The 19,407-nt window shown below is 47.5% G+C and overlaps 1 protein-coding gene across 2 annotated transcripts; it reads right to left on the bottom strand.

Moving 5' to 3' along the window:
* Positions 1-455: 455 nt before the first annotated feature.
* Positions 456-19,066, bottom strand: EPB42 (erythrocyte membrane protein band 4.2). Of its 2 annotated transcripts, none has more exons than XM_081120420.1 (13): positions 18,902-19,066; positions 16,793-16,978; positions 15,941-16,174; positions 13,260-13,378; positions 12,281-12,385; positions 11,158-11,335; positions 10,461-10,599; positions 10,078-10,181; positions 9,065-9,307; positions 7,689-7,988; positions 4,805-4,965; positions 3,583-3,716; positions 456-1,353 (listed from the first exon to the last, which is right to left on the bottom strand). In XM_081120420.1, the coding sequence occupies exons 1-13, from the start codon at positions 18,909-18,911 to the stop codon at positions 1,191-1,193; spliced, it is 2,076 nt and encodes a 691-aa protein (XP_080976546.1). In that variant the 5' UTR covers positions 18,912-19,066; the 3' UTR covers positions 456-1,190. The 2 variants fall into 2 exon arrangements, with proteins under 2 accessions (XP_080976546.1, XP_080976547.1); XM_081120421.1 differs by having other exon boundaries at positions 1,102-1,353; positions 10,084-10,181; positions 18,902-18,989.
* Positions 19,067-19,407: the final 341 nt, after the last annotated feature.

The raw sequence follows: 19,407 nt of genomic DNA on the forward strand, positions 1-19,407 counted from the left end.
AAAATTTTAAATGTATAAGATTTTATATAATTTTAAGAGTCTCTTTAGTTAATTCTTTTGCAAAACCATCACCACTTATATTTTTGCATCAGTCTGGAAGATTATATATTGGAAGCAAGGTAAACCTGTAGTGATGTATATTCTGGTGACTCAGCTTGGGCCTTATGTATGTACTGCAGGTCTCCACAAACTCTACTGCCGGGTCTTTTCCTTGTGTAGGTGTAATTTATCCCATCTGCCCTTCTGATGTCTCTTTAAGTATAAACAGAAGCAGCAGCCATTCTTTTGAGCAACTAGTGAGTACTTGACATTGAGGTTCCTAAGTCAGGAGTTTTAATTTACCTCAGTAAAGTGCATTCTGTATTTTTAACAAATGTCATGAAGAAAAAGAACTAAATTCAAACTGAGAAAGTGCCAAAGCAACAAAATAATGCAAACAAAAGAATCATAATTTTGTACAAAAGGAGTCCAGTTCTTTTATTCTTTCTTACAGGGCCAATTTTCTATATACTTAATAATTTTCATATTCCTCTCCTAGACCAAATTCACGTTATTAACATCAGACTTTAATTGTGGGATACTTAGTAGATATAGAACTCACATAAAATTTATCCATAGCTGAATCTAGAAGAACATTCTACTCTCAGGTCCTCTGTTCTGTATTTAACTTTGGTCAGTTATCTTTGAGACTTTAAGGATAATAATGGTCAGGGATAGCAGTAACCAATGTATTCTTAGGATTAGCTAAAAATTCATTTTAGCTAATATTGTCCCACTTCATCGGAAATATAAGAATGATTTAATGATTTAAATGTTAGGTTCTTATCCTTACCTATAAGTTAATGAATGTGTTAGTGAGCACTAAAACGGTTATGAAAACCCTGAACCAGAAAAATCTGCATGTACTTATCTGAGTACCTTTTTAAAGATTTCCTTTTATCACTCAAGCCCAGTAGTTTCTAAGACAACTAGTCTTCATGAGGCTGCCTTAAGCAGGAGTGACAAATATGAATGTCTTTTCTATTGATTTCTGGGAATCAGAAAGATCCCCAGATCTTAGTCACTCTTCTGCCCAACTAAATGAACAGAGATTCATTTGTCTGATAAGCAAAGTTTCCCTTCCAGCACATTTGGTTATTGATCATAGATACAATGGGGTAGTTGAGGTAAATGATGTTGGAGCTGGCCGTTTAAGCTGCAAGTTCAGGGGCTACCACAGTGATACTTCTGTAGTTGGTTAGGTTCTGGAACATGTTGCAGTCCATTTCCACATTGAGCCGCTGGAGCCCCACCTTTGTCGGTGTGAACCAGAATTGGGTGCACAAGGTGTTTCCAGGCCGCACGGGACCTAATCTAAAATAAAGGAAAAAGCAGGTGCTAGTTCTATCCTAGGTTCATTGCTTTGCTGGTCCCAGTGACTGATCTTTCCCTACTTGAAGAGGTGGATCGTAATGAAATAAACATCTAAGTACCTTGGTGTTGAAATGAGGTTTCAAGGGGGTAGAAGACAGGAGCCTCCCTATGGTAAGCAATTTCATTGTTGAGAAATCCTAAGGGCTTCCAAGCTGCGTCTGTTGTTTTTGTGTGTTTTTTTTTGTAATATGTTTTTATTGATTTCAGAGAGAGGAAGGGAGAGGGGGAGAGAGAGATACATGAGTGATGAGAGAGAGTCATTGATAGGCTGCCTCCTGCACACCCCCCACTGGAGATCGAGCCCGAAACCTGGGCATGTGCCTTGACTGGGAATCAAACCGCGACCTCCAGGTTCATGGGTTGACACTTGACCACTGAGTCATGCTGGCTGGGCTGTTGTTTTTTTAATCACCTGTGACTTCAGTATGGTCCCAGTCATGGTAACAGTATTGGGGTGTGTTTGGAAAAGCTATAGCTTTGGAACCCTCACACTGCTAAATGCAGCAGGTATGGCAGGTATTTTGAGATGTCAGTATGTCAACAAGTGGTGTTTGGAGCCCTCTCAGCAGCCTCCTGGCCTGCCTGTGGACCTTATGGTGACCAAGGGAATGGTACAGATTTTCTTTGAGGTGCTTTGCCTCACAATTGATTTGGAAGACCACAAAAGTCTGGTTAAATGTTGGCAGTCCCTCCTCTGAACTTGCTGGCAAGAATGCCTCATTGAATTTCATGAAGTTGAGGCAATGGCTCAGTACCAGACAACCTACCAGGACCTTAGGGACAATAAAAGTAATCATCATGAACTCTAAACTGTATATTGTATATTCAATGAAGGATTCAGTGGACATAATGAGAGGAGAGATAATGAAAGAAGATACTTGCAACATTTAAAACCAACAAGGGACTAATACCTAGACTATACAGGGAACACCTACAAATCAAGGGAAAAAAGCAAGAACACCAAAAGAAAGGTGGTCAAAGAACCTTACAGAGGAGGAAATGGAAAAGGCAAAGACATGAAGAGTTGAATTAAAACAATAATGAGATATTACCTTATTTCTATTAGACTGGAAAAACGAGAAAGTTGAGTATTGCCAAGAGTGGAGGAATAGTAGTAGTATAGAAGCCATCGTGGAGTGCTGGGGAGAGTGAGGCTCCTGTAGCCATTCTGCAAACAAATCTGATAGTACCTGCTCAAACCAGGTCACATCCTATGACTCAGCAATTCCATTCCTGGACACATATCCTTTCTTCCCCCACCAAAGTTTCAAACAAGTGCATAAGGGGACATGTGTGGGGATGTTCATTGCAGCAGTATTTGTGGTGTCCGAGAGTTGGAGGCACTCTGGGTGCCCATCACTGAGAAGAGTGGTAGGAAGCAGGGGATGTGCATTGTGTATTGTGTAGCAGAAACAATGGACTGGATATATGTGGATGAATCTTAAAAACAGATCTGAGTGAAAAGTAAGAAAAAGAATTAAGTATAACATTCATATAGCTTAAAAATGCAGGCTCATGCCCTAGCCAGTGTGGCTCGGTTGGGTGTTGTCCCGTGCACTGAAGGGTGGGTTAGATTCCCAGTTAGGGCACATACCCCGCTCTCGGGTTTAGTCCCTGCTTGGGGCACATGTGGGACGCAACATATCACTGTCTCACATTGATGTTTCCCTCTCTCTTTTCCTTTCCCTCTTGGTCAGGCTCATGAAGAAACAGTGTACATTTTATATATACTAACAAAAGGATACGAAGGGTGGTGGGAATGGGAGTAGGGAATAGGAATAAAAGAATATTTAAACAAAATTCAATATTGTGGTGGGCATTAGTAGAATGAAGCTTTCGAGAGGCAGCCTACCTTCCCCATGATATTCTCTAATGCCAGCCCTAATCCTCTCACCTGCATTCACCAGCAATATTGAGACTCTCCCTGCATGATCGGGGCAGCAGCCAGGGTCAGGTGGGTGCCTAAGAAGCACACAGCCTCCCTCCCTCCTGTCCCCCTGTACACATGGTGTCCTCGGGATGAAACAGACCCTAATCCCTTAGTTCTACTTAAGGGCATATTTGCTGTGTGTCCATGTACACAGCACAAGTACAATTATTAACCTTTGATTCCAGCCTTTCTTACCATTTGAGATGTGTCAGTGGGATGAGAAGTCTGTGGTCTCTTACCTGTAGTTCCTCTCTCTGTGAATGAGCCCCCTTCCAAAGATGGAGATCACACAGTCCTTCATGGTGGCATCTAGGGAGTTATGGATGCTGACGGAAGCCTTAAGAGGCTGATATTGCTTTGCTGCCTCTGGCATCTGTGGGAAGAGACACAGTCACTCCCTCCTGTCCTGGGCACCCTCCCTGCCATTGCTCTTCTATCTCTGCCATCCTGACCCAAACACCACAGCTGACTTCTTTATCCCTCTACCTGGTTTTCCTGCATTTACTCATCCTTGATCCATCACAGACCATCTCTGATGGTACCTCTCCCCACTTAGAGATCTTGGAGGGTTTCCCATTGTTTTTGGAATGTAGCTTCAGTTGACATTCAGAGCCCTTCATGGTCTGGCCCCAACCCACTTCTCCAACCTCATTTGTTCTCCCCTTGACTAAACAACATCCAAGCCACATTGGTACTTTCCCATCCCCAGCACACCCCCTCAGGCTCCCTGCCTTTGGGCCCCTTCTGCCTGCAGTGGCCTTTCCCCACCTCTACATTGGGAGCTTACCCATTTTTCAAGGCCCAGTATAAATGCCATCTTCCTTATGAAGTCTTCCTCAAACTAATCAGATGGAATTAATCCCCTTTACTTCACTTACCCTATAGTGACTTTGTGGCTCTATTAAAGCACTTACATAGAAGACCAAATGTATCTCCCTTACCCAACCACAACCTCTGTGAGGGCAAAGACCAAATCACATTCATTTTGGCCAGGGTAGACGTGGAAAGATGACCAGACTAAGACCCGTAAGTCTCTAAAATGTCCCATTTTTATGATCTTGAACATGTTGCTCTCTAGGACAGGTTCCTCATCTGAATAATGGGAAAATTTCCACCTCACAGGGCTTTTGAATGAAAAGAAATGAGGTGAAAATACATTGGCCTATGTATAAAGTGCTAAATAAACATAGGCTATTATCCATATAAAGTATGGAGGCAGCAACCGGGAAGGACCAACTTGAGAAACCTTTACCTAACCACCTAAAGAAGTTGGAAGATTTAAACCTGAATAGCATATGTAAGAAACCATCTCTTTCAAGATAAGGAGCTCTCAATGTAGCATTTTCTGCTAATCCTGCAGCAGAGTCGCCTGCACTGAAGTGTGATGGCCTCCGATTCCTTCTGAAATGGGGGCCTGAGTAGTAGCAGATGAGAGCAGTTTGGGAAGAAACTGGTGCCTACCTCAATGGCAAGGCATGGTCTGCAAATGGCGATGTCTTCCTGAGCAAAGCAGCTGAGGCTGGACGCTGAGTGTGTTGCCACAGCTGTAAGTCTGAGGAAGCTGTTCTCGGGTGGGCTCCGCTCAAAACAGGAGAAGGACAGGCTGGTGGTGATTCTCCTAACTGGGACACGTGACAGGAGGAGTGAGTGCAAAGGGCTGAGAGTGTGCACCCCAGAAACAAGCAACGGTTACACACATAATGCAAAGGAGTGGGATCTCACGGAAGTCAGAAAGATGCCTCATCCCTCTCAGCAACTTCAAATCTGAACTCACCCAAGAGCCCATCCACCCCCCCTTCACTACCGCGCTTGGCAGACTGCCCCAGTGGGGTTGTAGGACAGTCCCTGTGAACTAGAACAAGGTAAGCTCTCTCGGCCTCAGTTTCCCTGTCTAATAATAACGCCCACCTAGTGGGATGGCTTGTGTTAAAGGAGAAACTGCAAATGAAGTGCTTATCTCAGACCCTGCTACACACTGTTGCTGAATATATGCTGACTTAATTCCTTCACATTCTCTGCTTCTCTTTGCCTTTTGCAGAGAAAACAAAGCCACCCTTCATCCTTGAGGAATCCTCTCAAGCTTATGTTCCCATTTCCAACCTACAGACATTGACATCTACCCCGCCTGTCACTGCTCCCCCAGGAGAATGAGGTGTGCCCCCTGCTCAAGTCAAATCCTCTGCTTTTAAAATCTGTGCTCCATCCTGACCCTACCAGTGCCTAGCTGTGTAACTTTGAGTAAATTATTTAACCTCTCTGTGTCTCGGTCTCCTCATCTGTAAAATGGGGATAATAATGGTTCCTGCCTCATAAGGTTGTTGTGAGGATAAATGAGACAATGCACATAGAACACTGAAAACCATGTTTGCCACAAATAAGTGCCCAATAAATGTGAGCTATACTTATTCTAGTTGCCTCTCATTTCCCCAAGGGTTGCACCATCAATTAAAACCCATCTCTCACTGGGTGGAGGTGGACAAAGGGAGGGAAAAATGGGGGACATCTGCAATCATGTCAACATCTGCAATAATAGATTTAAATTTAAAAAATAAAAAAAAATAAAAATTATCTCTCCTGAGGCTTCAGTCTTTTCCTCTCTGCTGATTATTTTCCTCAGCATGTAAGCAGATTTTATTTTCTCTCATCTTAAATGCAAAACAAAAATCTTCCCTCTACCCAGTGTCTCTGGCTGACTACCACTCAGCCCTTCTTTTTAAGTTTTTTTAAAATTCTCATCCAAGGATATGTTCTTACTGATTTTTAGAGAGTAAGGAAAGGGGGTGGAGAGAGAGAAACATCAATCAGTTGTCTCCCCCACACACCCTGACCAGTGGTCGAACCAGCAACCCAAGTGTACCCTGACTGGGAATCAAACCTGCCTTGAGCTCATTGATGCCATGACTCTTGGCCACCGCTTTTCTCCTGGGATTCCCACATCTGGTCTCCAACCCAGGCCTTTATCTTGAATACCAGGTTTAGGTTTCCAGCTGCCTTTTGGCCATGTCATGGGCTTGATCCAACATGCCACAAATAGAACTCATCTTTTTCCCCAAACCTTCTCTTCCTCGTTTTCCATATTCTAGAGGCTCCCCCTCCCCCCACATACATATATACATATATTCACGAGTCCAATCTATAACCTCCTTACTATATCTTCATTTGAAGTGCTGATAGTTTAGTTTGTCCTTCATTTCTTGATTATTACAAAACCTTTCAACCTCTAATCCAGTGGTTCTCAATATTGGATGCTTAGAATCACATGGGGAGCTTTACAAAACAATCCCAATGCCAGGCCATACCTCAAATTAGTTGTATCAGACTTTGGGGGTGAGGCCCAGGTATTAGTATTTTTACAGTTCCCCTGGTGCAGCCGAGGTTGAGAACCACTACTCTAATATGACCCCTTCCATTTCATTCTCCCAAAAGTTCTTTTTTTAAAATGAATTTCTGATCATATCAACTCCCTGGTTAACAACTTTCACCAGCTCCCCATTACCCAGAGAACAAAATTCAAACTGCTTAGCATGACCTACAAGCTCCTGCATGATCTGGCCTCGTTGAGCTCTCACACCACTCCCCCTACTTCTCCCCTCCCCACCCCAACCCTTTAGAAGGGGAACACGTTGGAGAGACTGGAGGGTGGGTGGTGATTAGGAGGCTGTTGCAATAATGTAGACAAGTTCTATTCCGCTGACTCTATTTTGCCTGCACATTGAAATTACCCAAGGAATTATAATTTTTTTTGATGTTTGGCTCCAACCATGGAATTTCTGATGTAATTGGTCTGGGGTGCAGGCTGAGCATAAAACTTCCCTAGGTGATTCTGATTGCAGGAAAGTTTGAGAACAGCTGTTCTTGTCCAGGAAATTTCAAACCTAGAATAACATAGGGAGTTTGTTTGTTTTTAAATACCAATGCCTGGACCCCATCCCAGACCAATTAAATAAGAATATCTGGGAGGAAGAACCTGTGCACATGTTGTTCCTTCTGCCTGGAATGCCCATGACTCACTTTTTTGTCCATCACTGTCCTACTCATCTTTTAAGACCCAGTGCTGTTTGATTTACTTGGAGGCAGCCTGCTCCAGCCTGGGTGCAATGCTCCCCTGCCATTGTATTCTGTTTACCTAATCAAACACTTTTTACACTATCGCTATGGTCTGTTTACTTACTGCAGTCAGAATTGTGGAATGTTTTTTTCTGTGTGAAGCGCAATAAAATTATGTTGAGAAACACCAGGAGATAGAAGCTACCTATTGAGACCTGCAGGGGGAGCCTTATGGCTGCAGTGTGCCCAGGGTGTGAGCTGGGTAGTTTAGGCATCTGGCAGGGCCATAGAGAGTTACCCAGGTTGGCGCTGAGTGTAAAGGACAGCTTCTCTCTCCAGAGCTCAGCAGCAAGGATGCCATTGTAGTACATCGCCTGCACCCCAACTGTCAGCTGCACATCCTTCTCCTGGTCACTGGGGTTAACCAGGGTCATGGAGACCTGGGCATCCCCTCTCAGGGGCAGGGAGCTGGGTGTTTCCAAGAACAGGTACAGAGGATCAGCAGTCTCAAAACTGGGAGGATAGATGCCATTGTCTTCCCCATGTGCCAGTTTCTCTATCTGCACTCTCTCCAGCACTTCTTTTTCTTGAAGAGATCCTGAAGAATGGAGAAACAAAGCAGGCCTCTTACCCAGCAGGTATAGATATTTCTAATAAAAGCCCAGGATTAAGATTCATTTACCCACTGCTGCTCAAATGCCAAAGTCACAAGAACTTTGCATACCTCTAAGGCCATATTTAGCTTAAAAAAAAAAGTCTGTGTTCAGCACATCCACCACAGACACAGAATGTTCCTTCCAACTCACTCAAGAGCCAAGTTTTTTTCAAGTGCTATGATTTGTCCCTTGACTAGTTGGGAGAGTCAGCTTTTGGACAAGTCACACACTCCCTGAGGACAGTTTTGAAGAGACTTCCATCTTCTTAAGTGAAGGAATTTGAACTTATTCCAAGGGCAATGGGGGCCATGGAATATTCTGGAATTTCTAAGACACATCATTATACTTGTGTCTTAGAAAGCTCATTCTGGAAACTGAAAGTTTGGAAGGGGAATAATGATGGAGAGACTGCAGGCAGGAGGGTCCAGTTAGGAGGCCATTGGAATATTGTGGACAAGAGATGACGAGGCCGTGGGTTACCTATAGGAAATGGGGAAGGAGATGAGGGAACACATGTGAGAGTAATATGGGGCAGCAAAGGGGGAAGAGACAAAAGTGCAAACCTTATTGTTGGAACAAATAGGCAGACAGTGGTGCCATTAACTAATATGGAGGAACAAGCTGAGAGGGATTGGATAAGCAAGGGAGAGGGAGAACATCTTTGGGCAGCTGGACTTAGTACTAAGTGTCTTGTTTTATAGCAGTAGTTCTCAACTGGGGCCAATTTTGCCCCTCAGGAGACTTTTGGAAATGTCTGGAGATATTTTTGTTTGTCACAGCTGGTGGTGGAGGGGTGCTGGCATCTAGTGGTGAGAAGCCAGGAATGCCACACAGCACCCCACAACAAAGAGTTGTCTGGACCAAAATGTCAACAGCGTCCAAGGGGGTTGAGAAACTCTGTTTTATATGATGGGGAAAGGATTGCAACCCTCTGTGACCTGCATCTGTGCAGCTCATCCCTTCCCCTCTTTTGCCATTTCAGGGGCCGAGAAGCCTAGGGCCCTCTCCTGCCCAGTACCTTCAGGATATTTGTAGTTCTGAGTGATGTCCTCACAGCGGTCACTGCCCACACCTTTGGTGCTGATGTTGTTGCCCACATACTTAGTGTTGGAATTGGTTAGTGCCAGTGTCCCATCCTCACAGCACTTCCAGACCACACATGAGGCGTTCACTGCGGTGAAAACATCTGCTACTGCGGGGGTCAGCCCCAGCGTCCCCTCCTTGACTGCTCTGACAGGGACCAGATCACAGGTCTTCAGGACTGAGGGAGAGAAAGAACAGTTGGCAAGAGGAGCCATGCCCAGACCTCTGCTTGTGTCAGATCTCCACAACCTCCGTTCCCATCCTAAACCCTATTTTCGCTCCCCAGGGATCAAGGTCAGAGGTGGGCACTAAGCAGGGTTTCTAAGGGGGCATGCAGAGGTGAAACACAACATTTAGTGACAATAATTTTGGTAATGGCCTGTGGCAGGAGCCCTCTCAGAAACTGGACAGGTAGAACCTCAGAGAAACACAATACACAGGGGTTCCTAAGCCAGCTTTGCTATGGATGTAATAGGAATAGGTCACCTTTATTGAGCACTTATATATGCCAGACTCTGTGGACTGTGCTGTTCCTGGGAAAGGAAGAACCATCCTTTTATGGATCCTGAAGATTCCTTCTCTGAGCTTGAACCTATCTTGATCCTCTCTTCATCCACAGCCAGAATCTGAGAAGTCCCACATCGCAAGCCCCTGACCCGGCACATCTACCAGCTCTCCTGACACCCTCTGCCTTTCACTGAGGCTCAGCTTTCTCACCTGTTGCTCTGAGATGGGCTAGTCTCCCCACAGCCTTGGGCTGAGATGGTTGACACCTTTGTCCCCTTGAGCCCACTGCCAGCCACTATCCTTCTGTCTGCTTTTCCTGCTTTAGGGAATTCAGACCCCCTTTGGACCACCCGCTGCTCCCCTTTCCTCTCTAAGGGACTCCTTCAGCCCAGGTAGCTCTGTGCAGCCCAGGGTGGTACTGAGCCCACTCCCAGGTTTTACCTCCACCTTGCTTTGGAGCACTTGGGTACAGAATCTGCCATCCACCATAACCCTGGGGCAAAGCAGGCCGGGTCATCCAGCACTCTGTTGAAGTCTGGAAGATCCTGAAGGTAGCAAAAGTGTTTAAACAAAGGAGTCATGAAGAGATTCTAGAAACAGCAGTTGTGGCCATGCGGATGGGACGATGCTGTGTAAAAACTGCTGCAACACCAGGAAGGGGCGCACATGCCATAACTGACCATTAGTGTCCTGCCCCCCAAGAGTCTTGAAAGCCTCCTTTCAGCACCTGGGCCACTCAAGGTGGTGGGTTCCCACGGGGTTATGCACCTGGGCTTGGAGCCCTTCCAGTCTGAGACTTACTTCATCCCCTTTGGGCTTCTCACCAGATTCTGCCTCGCTGGCCTTCTCCGTTCTGCAGGCCCTCCTCAGTGTAGTACTCATCCACAAGCAGGCTCCCGCCGGTGCCCTGGGCTGAGGCGAACATGGTGATGACGCGTGCAGGGATCCCCAGACACCGCAGCACTGCATGGAAGGGGCAGAGTCAGAGGGTACCGCAGAGGCCTGGGGGCACTGCTAGTGTTCTGGGTGTCTCTTCTGGGCAGGCACTGTCTTAAATGCCAGGTGATACCATGGAAAGGAGGGGCACAGGCGCCAGGAAGTTAGAACTGACACCAGGCACAGGACCTCTAAAGGCCAGGAAATGAGGTGCACACAAGTCACCCAGCAGGCAGAGCACACAGCAAGGGGAGGTGACAGAGCACTGGACGCTGGCTCCACTGGGGGAGGCGCAGGGGAAGTTTTGGAGCGAAAGTGACTTTGAAAGCTGAGTCCACCAGATGGGCCCAACTTTGCCGAGGGGGAAAAGGGGCAGAAGCTGGTCAGGAGTTGCTGTCATGAACAAATAGCTGGTTCCTCGCCAGATGGTGCACCGGAGCCAGTTATGGATGCGATGGAGGTGAGGAGCTGCGGCGGAGTGGAGGCAGTACCTGCTTTTGAAGATGTCCCTCCCGCGTCGGGGACCACAGGGCAACCCAACAGGAAGGCACCCTGTACAGTAGCCAAGGTGAGCCTGCTCTGTACCTGTGCAAGCAACAGCAGCCAACACCCAGGCCTGACAATCATACACAGGCCGGCCTCGGCCTGTGAGCCACTGCCGCAGGACGGGCACGCTGCCCCGGCGCTTGTTCACTGAGGCCCCTTCCTGGTCAGCCGTGGTCTGCGGGGTGGGCAGGACGCTCTTCTCCTTGAGAGCATGCAGCTGTTTGGGGAAGCGTGTGGATGCTACGTGAGTCTCAGGATGGTCAGCTTCTGGGGTGGGGTGGCGGTGAGGGGGTGAGGTGAGGGCAAGAGGGACAAGCGGGGGTGGGGTGAGGAGGGCTCATCGCAGTTCTCCACGCGTGGGGAACAGACCACCTGCATCAGAATTACCTGGACCATGTTAAACCTGCATGTTCCGGGGCTCCACCCTAGCTCACTGGGTTATAATCTCTGGGGGGCTGAGGGGAGTTCAGGAACCCACCTTTTTAACAAGTCCTCTAGAAGTCAGGGGTTTGTGGACCACACTGGCAAAGAAAGCCACAGAGGAGGTGAGAGTGGCCCCTCACTAGCGGCTGGGTTCCCTGGCCCTGATCCCTTTGAGGGTGTTTGCACCTGGGGTCTCGAGACCCATTTATCCTAAACTTTCTCCTCCTTACAGGCTGGCCCCGTCCCTCACCACCCCTTCAGAGGGGAGTCCAGTGGCACAAGAGGAAATGGGGACACATCACTCCTGTGAAAGGACTTTTAGGAACAATGGAAAAGCACTAAGCTATCTTCATGATCTGCATGTCCTTAGGAATGAATTAGAAATAAAAACAAGTCCCTTGGACCACCTTAGCTGCAAACACTGGGTAAGATGGACCCCACTCCCTCCCTTCCGGACACCTAGGCCTAGTTTGGGCAGGGGGAGGAGGCAGGGGATGGAGGACCCCTCTGAGGAAATCCAGGCCAGGTTTAGTCCTCAGGTTTGTGCCCTGGAGGATGACGCCTCCCTTTGCTTTTCTCTCCCCTGTGGATATTACTGTCCTCCCCTCCTCACTCATGCACTTGTCCAGGAACTATCCCCCGGACCCTGGGAAGAAGGGACCACTTGTGTTTTGAAGATACCCAGGGCCATAGAGGGGGCAGCTCTGCTGGAGGGCTCCCACTTCCCCTCCTTACTCACCAATGAGCCCAAAATGCGGGCCACATGCACAGGGTTGCCCCACTCCTCCACCTGCTTGTCCATACTCAGTAAGTCCAGGCTGAGGTCCAAGACATCCCTCTCGAACTGTAGGGACCACACAGAGCAGTGATGAAGGGGTTCCATCCCACACCTCAGCCCTATCACCCTGTCCTTCTCTTAGACTCAGGCTTCCCTCCTTCCTCCCTTGCCTTGTTTCCCTGTGCCTGGCAGTCCAATCCTTTGCCTGTTCTATTAGCTGACTCTCCCAATAATGTGTGAACTCTTGAAGACCAGGGCTGTGCTGTTTTCTTTCACTTCTATCTTCATCCATTTAGTGCACTCCTACTGCTCCTGCCAGCTCTGACCCACGTGCGGAGGACAGCAAGGCAGTTCCTGCTCTCGAAAGCCCAGTTAGGAGTGGAGGGGGACAGCTAGCCACTTAGACTACAGGTCTCAGCAACGGCCAGGGTTCTAGGAGAGATGCCACCAGAGCAGAGAGCCCAGTAGAGAGATTCACTCTGCCTTTGGGAGCTGAGGAAGGCTTTCAGAGGGTCTTAAAAGATGGGTAGGAGCTTTCCAAGAGATAAAGAAGGGAACCTGTTTCAGGTAGGGGGAACATTCAGCCTGCATGTCCAGGGGCTGGCCAGGAGCTGGAGCATGGGTGGCTCTCGGGGAAAGGAAAGCAGTGGCCTGGCTGTGAAGGGCCTGGCTGTCATGCCAGGGGATTGGTTTTCATCCTGTAGACAGTGGGGATTTACCAGAGGGATTTAATTTGTGTGGTCTTTAGGAAGATAACCCTGGAAGCTGTGAAGGATGGTCTTATATGGCCCTGACGAAAGAGAGGTACCACATGGTTGAAATTTCTTAAACATTTTGCCTCAGGGCCAGGGTCTTTTACACCCGCCAGCTCTGTCTGGCCTGAACACTGAAGGTTGCGGGGCAATCACTGTCCCCTCACCTTCTCTGAAGGTCCCCATACCTGACCAAAGTCCCAGGGCTCTTCCTGGATGCAGTTAGCGGTGCCCAGGTAGATGAGGCCATTCTGGTTCAGCAAGTACTCCCAGCGTTGAGCCTCGTTCTCCAGGAACACAGCATCCTCTGTGGAGAGGGAGGTGCAGGCAGGAATGAGGGGATGTGTGGCACTAGGCTTGTCTCCACATCCTGGCCTCTGCCCCCCTTGCCCAGTCACTTTCGGCTGCAGGTCTCCCCTTCAGCTCTGGGCTTAATGAGGACTGAAGAAGAACTTCCTCCTTTCACTGCCCACTTGGGGACCCTGTCTCCTCTCTGGTGGAGAGAGGGGGAAGGGGTCAGAGTGTCTGTGTCAGCCAAGGTGGCCTTCATGGTCAGCCAGGCCGACAGGAACAAGCCAACCTTAAAAAGCTTACTGGTTCCCAGAAGACACATGCAGCCAGAGTGCTACTAACCCAGGAGAATTTGCCAGCAGCCCAGAGAACTTCCCAGTGGGCCTGTTATGTCTCTCTCACAAGTTCAATTAAAAAAAAAAAAAAGCGTTTCAGAAAAGCCAATACAACATAGGCTGATAGGGATGAGCAGAAGGGAAGAGCAGCATTTGGCAAAACAGGGTCAGAGGGAGCAGTGGGGCTGGCGAAGTGAAAGCCAAAATGCTGGCTTTCTACTCTGGAGGTGTCCACAGGGGTCTAGGACTCCCACAGTCTCTTGCTAGTGCCTCTTCTGCTGTTCTCATCCAAGGGTTGGGCTGGGGAGGAGACAGAGGCTTGGAAGAGTCCATTGCCCACTTCCGGAAGCTGGGAGTGGTGGGGGGAACTGCTCTGCTTGCAAAGTGTCTCTCTCTGCATCTGGTGCTGGAGGTGGAGGGGGATGGGGTGTTAGACTGGTTCCTGGGGACCAGAAGGAGAAAAATATTTCCAAACCATCCGCCCAGGAACCTATCTGGGGCAAGGGGTCCTCAAAGCAACAGAAGAGTAGGATATTAGAAATCAGGAAGCCCTGAAAAACCTGGGGCCTAAAATCAGAGCCATATACACAAGGAGCCCTTGACTCCTGCCCCGAATCCTGAGTACTTTCTATGAAGTCAGCTGGACATCACTTCTTTGGAAGTCACTTCAAACTGGTGTTTGGCCCAGGTGCTGCAGGGCTCTGGGAAGTACATTCCAGAGCACAGGTGGCACCATCCTCTTTTTCTCTGCTTGGGTGCAGCCTCCCTTTTATAAAGTTTGCTGCTTATGAATAGGGCTCTGATTTCATTATAGGATGTAAAATTTCCTTTAGAATTTAGGAAAGCCCCATCTCCAAGTATCTAAGATGAGACTGAGTCCCAGATAATCTCTGAAAAATCTCCTAATCACCTCCCAGTGAGCAGAGCAAACAACTCACTCCTGCTCAGGTAGACACCCATACACACCCCCTGCCCCCCTACACACACACGGAGGCTGTACTTAGGCAGGTCCCTACAAGCCAAGCATGAATGAATATTAGTTCCCATCTATTGTTCCACCTGCCCACCCTGTGGAGCCGCAAAGAAAGCCTTGAACTGAGGATAGGCAGGGCCATCTGAGCGATGGGTGATTGGAGAATCCTACCCTGGGCAAGGGTAGTAGAGATAGGGAGCCCACTGGGATTCAGGTGACACATAAAAAGGGAATCAGACCCTGGCCAGTGTGGTTAGAGCATCAGCCAGTGCACGGAAAAGTTGAGGGTTTGATTCCCAGTCAAGGGCACGTACCTGGGTTGTGGGTTGGATCCCAGGTGCATGTGAGAGGCGACCAACTGATGTTTCTCTCTCTCTCTCTCTCTCTCTCTCTCTCTCTCTCTTTCTCTGCCTTCCCCTCCCTCCCTTCCACTTTCTCTACAAATCAATGGAAAAAATATATCCTAGGGTGAGGATTGAGGATTAACAACAACAAAAAGAAATAGTTCCAACAGCCTGGGTTGAGCTTTGCCAGAGCTGGCCACTGGTTGGACAGCAGGAGGTTACCTGACCCCAGGGAAGCCCACCCATTGGGTGCTGAGCTACAGGAGGCCACCCTTGTCATTTACAACTCAAGTGGGGTATTTGGGGCCCTCAGTAGGGAGAGGACCCAGCAATCTGCAGTAGTAAGAACAGAACACACAAGTGGAGAGAAGCAGAACAGATTTACTGTGAAGCTGAAGGGGCCCCTCACTAGCACAGACCCCCTTCAGACCATGGGAGGGGCCTTAACAATTCAAAATTTTGTATTCTTTTTCTTTAAGAGGGTTCTCCAAATTATATAAACCTCAGGTTCCACAAAACCTGGATTCACCTGGGGACAGTCTTTGAGAGTCCAGGGAGGAAACAAAGAAGTTTATCCCTTAGGTCACCTCCATTCCTGAAGCACTTTCTAGTTCTCGCTCCTTGTACTGTTACAATAAAGGGTAGCTCTCCCAGGGCCATCTCTGACTCTCATCTCCTGTGACCAAATAGCCTGAGCCAACACGAGGGTTTGGTAGTGAGAGAAACCTTTGCTTTCAGTGGGAAGCCCCAGGCTGCTTCTGCCAGGGGTGACACCAAAACCGGGCCCTGGGTCTGAGAGTCCATTCATCCAGGAAGCAGACACGGCAAGAGCGAGGGCTGGAGCTGCCCCTAGAGGCAGCTGCAGGCTGCGCCCAGATCCTGCGCCTTGAGTACCCAGTGCCCAGGCTGACCCAGTCCAAACTCACTTCTAATCCAGGGGTTAAAGAGCAGGGTGAACTGGCCCAGGAGGCGTGGCTTCCTGCGCGAGACCTGCAGCAGGAGCGAGTAGTGGCCAATGACAGCGTCTGGGGGCGTGGTCACAGAGACGGTCCAGGACTCCGCCTCTCTCTCCTCCACCGCCGCGCTCCACCCCTCGCGGTCCCCCAGACTGGAAATCCCGAACGTGGCTTGGGTCCTGTTGGCCTTGGTAGGCTGTTCTCCTGCAGTCACAAACACATGAATTGGTCACCTGGACCTCTTGGTCACAACTGAGGAATAACAGAGTCGAGTATAACAAAATTGGAGCAGGTAAAAAATTGTTTTGGGAGGAGAGTAAGAAGCCCATCCATTAATGGGAGGCAGTAGAGGGTGGTGGGAGCGCACAGGTTCTCAGTGTCCAGGGACCTACATTTAGGTATGTCATAGTCTATAAAATGGGCATAGCAATAATACCTGCTTCGGAGTGTCAATGTGAGGTCTTAATGAGATATTGCATGTAAAGCCATTGGCCTAATATCCGGCATGTAGTACAGATTCAATAAATAGGAACAACTAAACGTGATATTCAGCCTGGATTAGATCCCATTCAGGCTTTTCTACAAAACTGGTATATTTGCAACAAAAAAAACCCCTAGTGATAATGTTGCAAAGCAACTTCTGAATCATAATAAACAAGGCTTATTATGCACATTATCTCCTCACAGCAGCTCTGCTAGGTGGGCAAAACGTCTTGAGGACCAGGTACCATGTAGGCCATTTGCCCCTTAGTTCTCTGAGGGGGTGATGAGAAAGAACCCTCCAATCCTGCTGCCAAAGGGGTCTAGGCCTGCCCCACTTACCCGTTTGTGCAATGAGGGCCACCTTCTTCAGGGCAGGCAGGAATGCATGGACTGGCGCCCGGAAGTGCAGCCTGATGGTGAAAGGCTGTCCCCTCCTCACAATGAGGCGCTTGGAGCTGATGTCCTTGGTATGGTGCTCCTCATTGTTTCTTGCTGCCTTGAAGTCGCAGCTCTTGATCCCCAGGGCTATGTGGAAAAGAGAGAAAACATGGAGACTAGGTAATTGCGACAAGTAAATAAAACAGAGACCTGGAGTCAGAGAGACCAAGGCTCAAAAATCCTTGGCTCAATTTACTTACTAGCTGTGCCACCTAAGGCAAGTAACTTAACTACTCTGACCCTCAGTTTTCTCTTCCTTAGAATGATCACTCCTCCTTGCAGGGTTGTGGAGATTAAATGAAGTAATGTATATGCAGTAGTCCCCCCCTTATCCCTGAGGGATACATGCCAAGAACCCAGTGGATGCCTACAAATACAACAAATACTATCAAACCCTATACTATATACCAGAGATTTTCAACTGGTGTGCTATAAGAATTTTTTAAAAGTGCAAAACCTGACTATTTAGTAAGGGGCACTGACCTCTTTTCCCTTAGATTGCCAAATAAAAAAATGACACAGCCAACACAATAGCCATCTAGCGTGAGTGAATCAAAATTATACCTATTTTTTTTTTTTGGTCAGATTGGCAAAAAATATATTTTTTGGTGTGCTGCAGAATTTTAGTAATTAGTTTTATGTGTTCTATGAGAAAAAGGTTGAAAATTGCTGCTACATACTATGTGTTTTCTTATATATACATACTTATGATAAAATTTAATTCATAAATTTGGCACAGTTAGAGACTAACAGCAATAATTATTAATGAAAGGAGACAATTATAACAATATACTGTAATAAAAGTTATGTGAATGGTTTGGGGGTCATTATTAAGTAAAATAAGGGTTACTTGAAAGCAAGCACTGTGATACCACAAATTTTATTTGATAACCTGGATGGCTCTTAGGTGGCTAAAGGGCTGGTAACATATGCACCATAAATACCCTGGACCAAGGGCTGATCACATCCCAGGAAGCACATGGCGTGAGATTTCATCACGCAACTCAGAACGGCCCACAACTTAAAACTTATTGATTATTTACTGCTGGAATTTTCCATTTAATATTTTCAGATCACAGTTGACCACGGGTAACTGAAACCATGAAAAAGGGGAACTGTTGTAATACATGTAGCACAGGGCCAGACACATAAGTCCCATTAAATGAAACTTATTAATATCAAGAGCAGTGTTTGTTTTCATTGTTGACCCCCTTTTCTGGTCCCGATTCAAAAGCAATGAATAAAATCCAGAATCTTGCTCACCAGTACTAAGTTTTTCTTAGAACACAATCAGATAATTTTAAGAGCTGGTTTTGAAATCACTAAGTCCAATTCACTTGTTTTATACGTGAGAGAAGAGTGAGGCCCAGAGAGTACAACCAGCTCACCCAAGATTTTGGCTGTTTCATCTAAAAGCCTACCAAATGTATGGCACCATGCAGCCCAGAAAAACTCTACAAGGAGGGGGCCCAAGAAAATTAAAACAGTTTATCAGACAATTCTCATTCACAAGACTTGTAAATGTGCTAACAGGCCTGTGGAGAGGCCATGAAGTTTCTGCATCCTCTGGGTCTGCCTCTTTTCTTGCTTTATGTCTGTCTTTGCCCCTTTTAGTTGGATTCCTTAATTCCCTTCTTTTCCATTTAGACTTGAAGTTATGACACCCTCATGTTTTTCCAGTGTCATCTCCCATAAGTATCACAACCTAGTGAGAATAGTCATGTTATGATGATCCTGGGACAAGAATATAAATCTGTGTTAACCATCATCACCATCTTACCACCACCATCACAATTATGACCATGAACTTACCAGCACAATCTACCTTGTTGCCACTCCATAGCCCCACCACCTTCACCTCCACCACTACCAGCACCCACTACCACTCCTCACCATAGTCACACCGCCATCACTTCCACCACCATGCTACTTCCTTTAATGAAAACACAATGATAGAGGAGTTACTGACAGTCCAGCAAACCCCATGGAGAGTTAGTTGGCTTGGCTCACCCTGTCCCATGGATGCAGGCTGCTCTTATCCACTTGGCCACAGGAAGTGCCTGTCTTGAACTGTTGCTTGGGGCTCCCTCTCTGAATCTGTCCTCTAAACAAAAAATGATGGAGGTATTTTTGTTGGCTTAAGAATCTATAAATAGTGGAGTTGCCTTCCGCTTCTCTTGTGAGCTCCCTGACAAGTTTCTTCTCTCCTACCCCCTCCCTGCTGGTATCTCTTGGACCAGCTGTTGGGAGTTACCATTTTCACTTTATCTCTTGTGCCAGGAGGCCCAAGCAGGGGTATGCCTGGCAGGCTGGAGTGGGGAGTGGAGTGGGAAAGATGTGCCACTTGGAGAAGCCCAGAAGAAACCTTTAAGCCTGTGGCTTCAGTGACTTCAAGAGATCCTCTGAGATGTTACCTGGATGACACTGAAAGACTCTTGAAGAGATGACTCCTCAAACAGGAGTCCCACATCCAGCCCCAAATCTCAGGCCCTAAACATACCATGGGCTGCAAGCTG

This window comes from Miniopterus schreibersii, assembly GCF_964146895.1.
Source record: "Miniopterus schreibersii genome assembly, chromosome: 1".
NCBI classification, from domain to species: domain Eukaryota; kingdom Metazoa; phylum Chordata; class Mammalia; order Chiroptera; family Miniopteridae; genus Miniopterus; species Miniopterus schreibersii.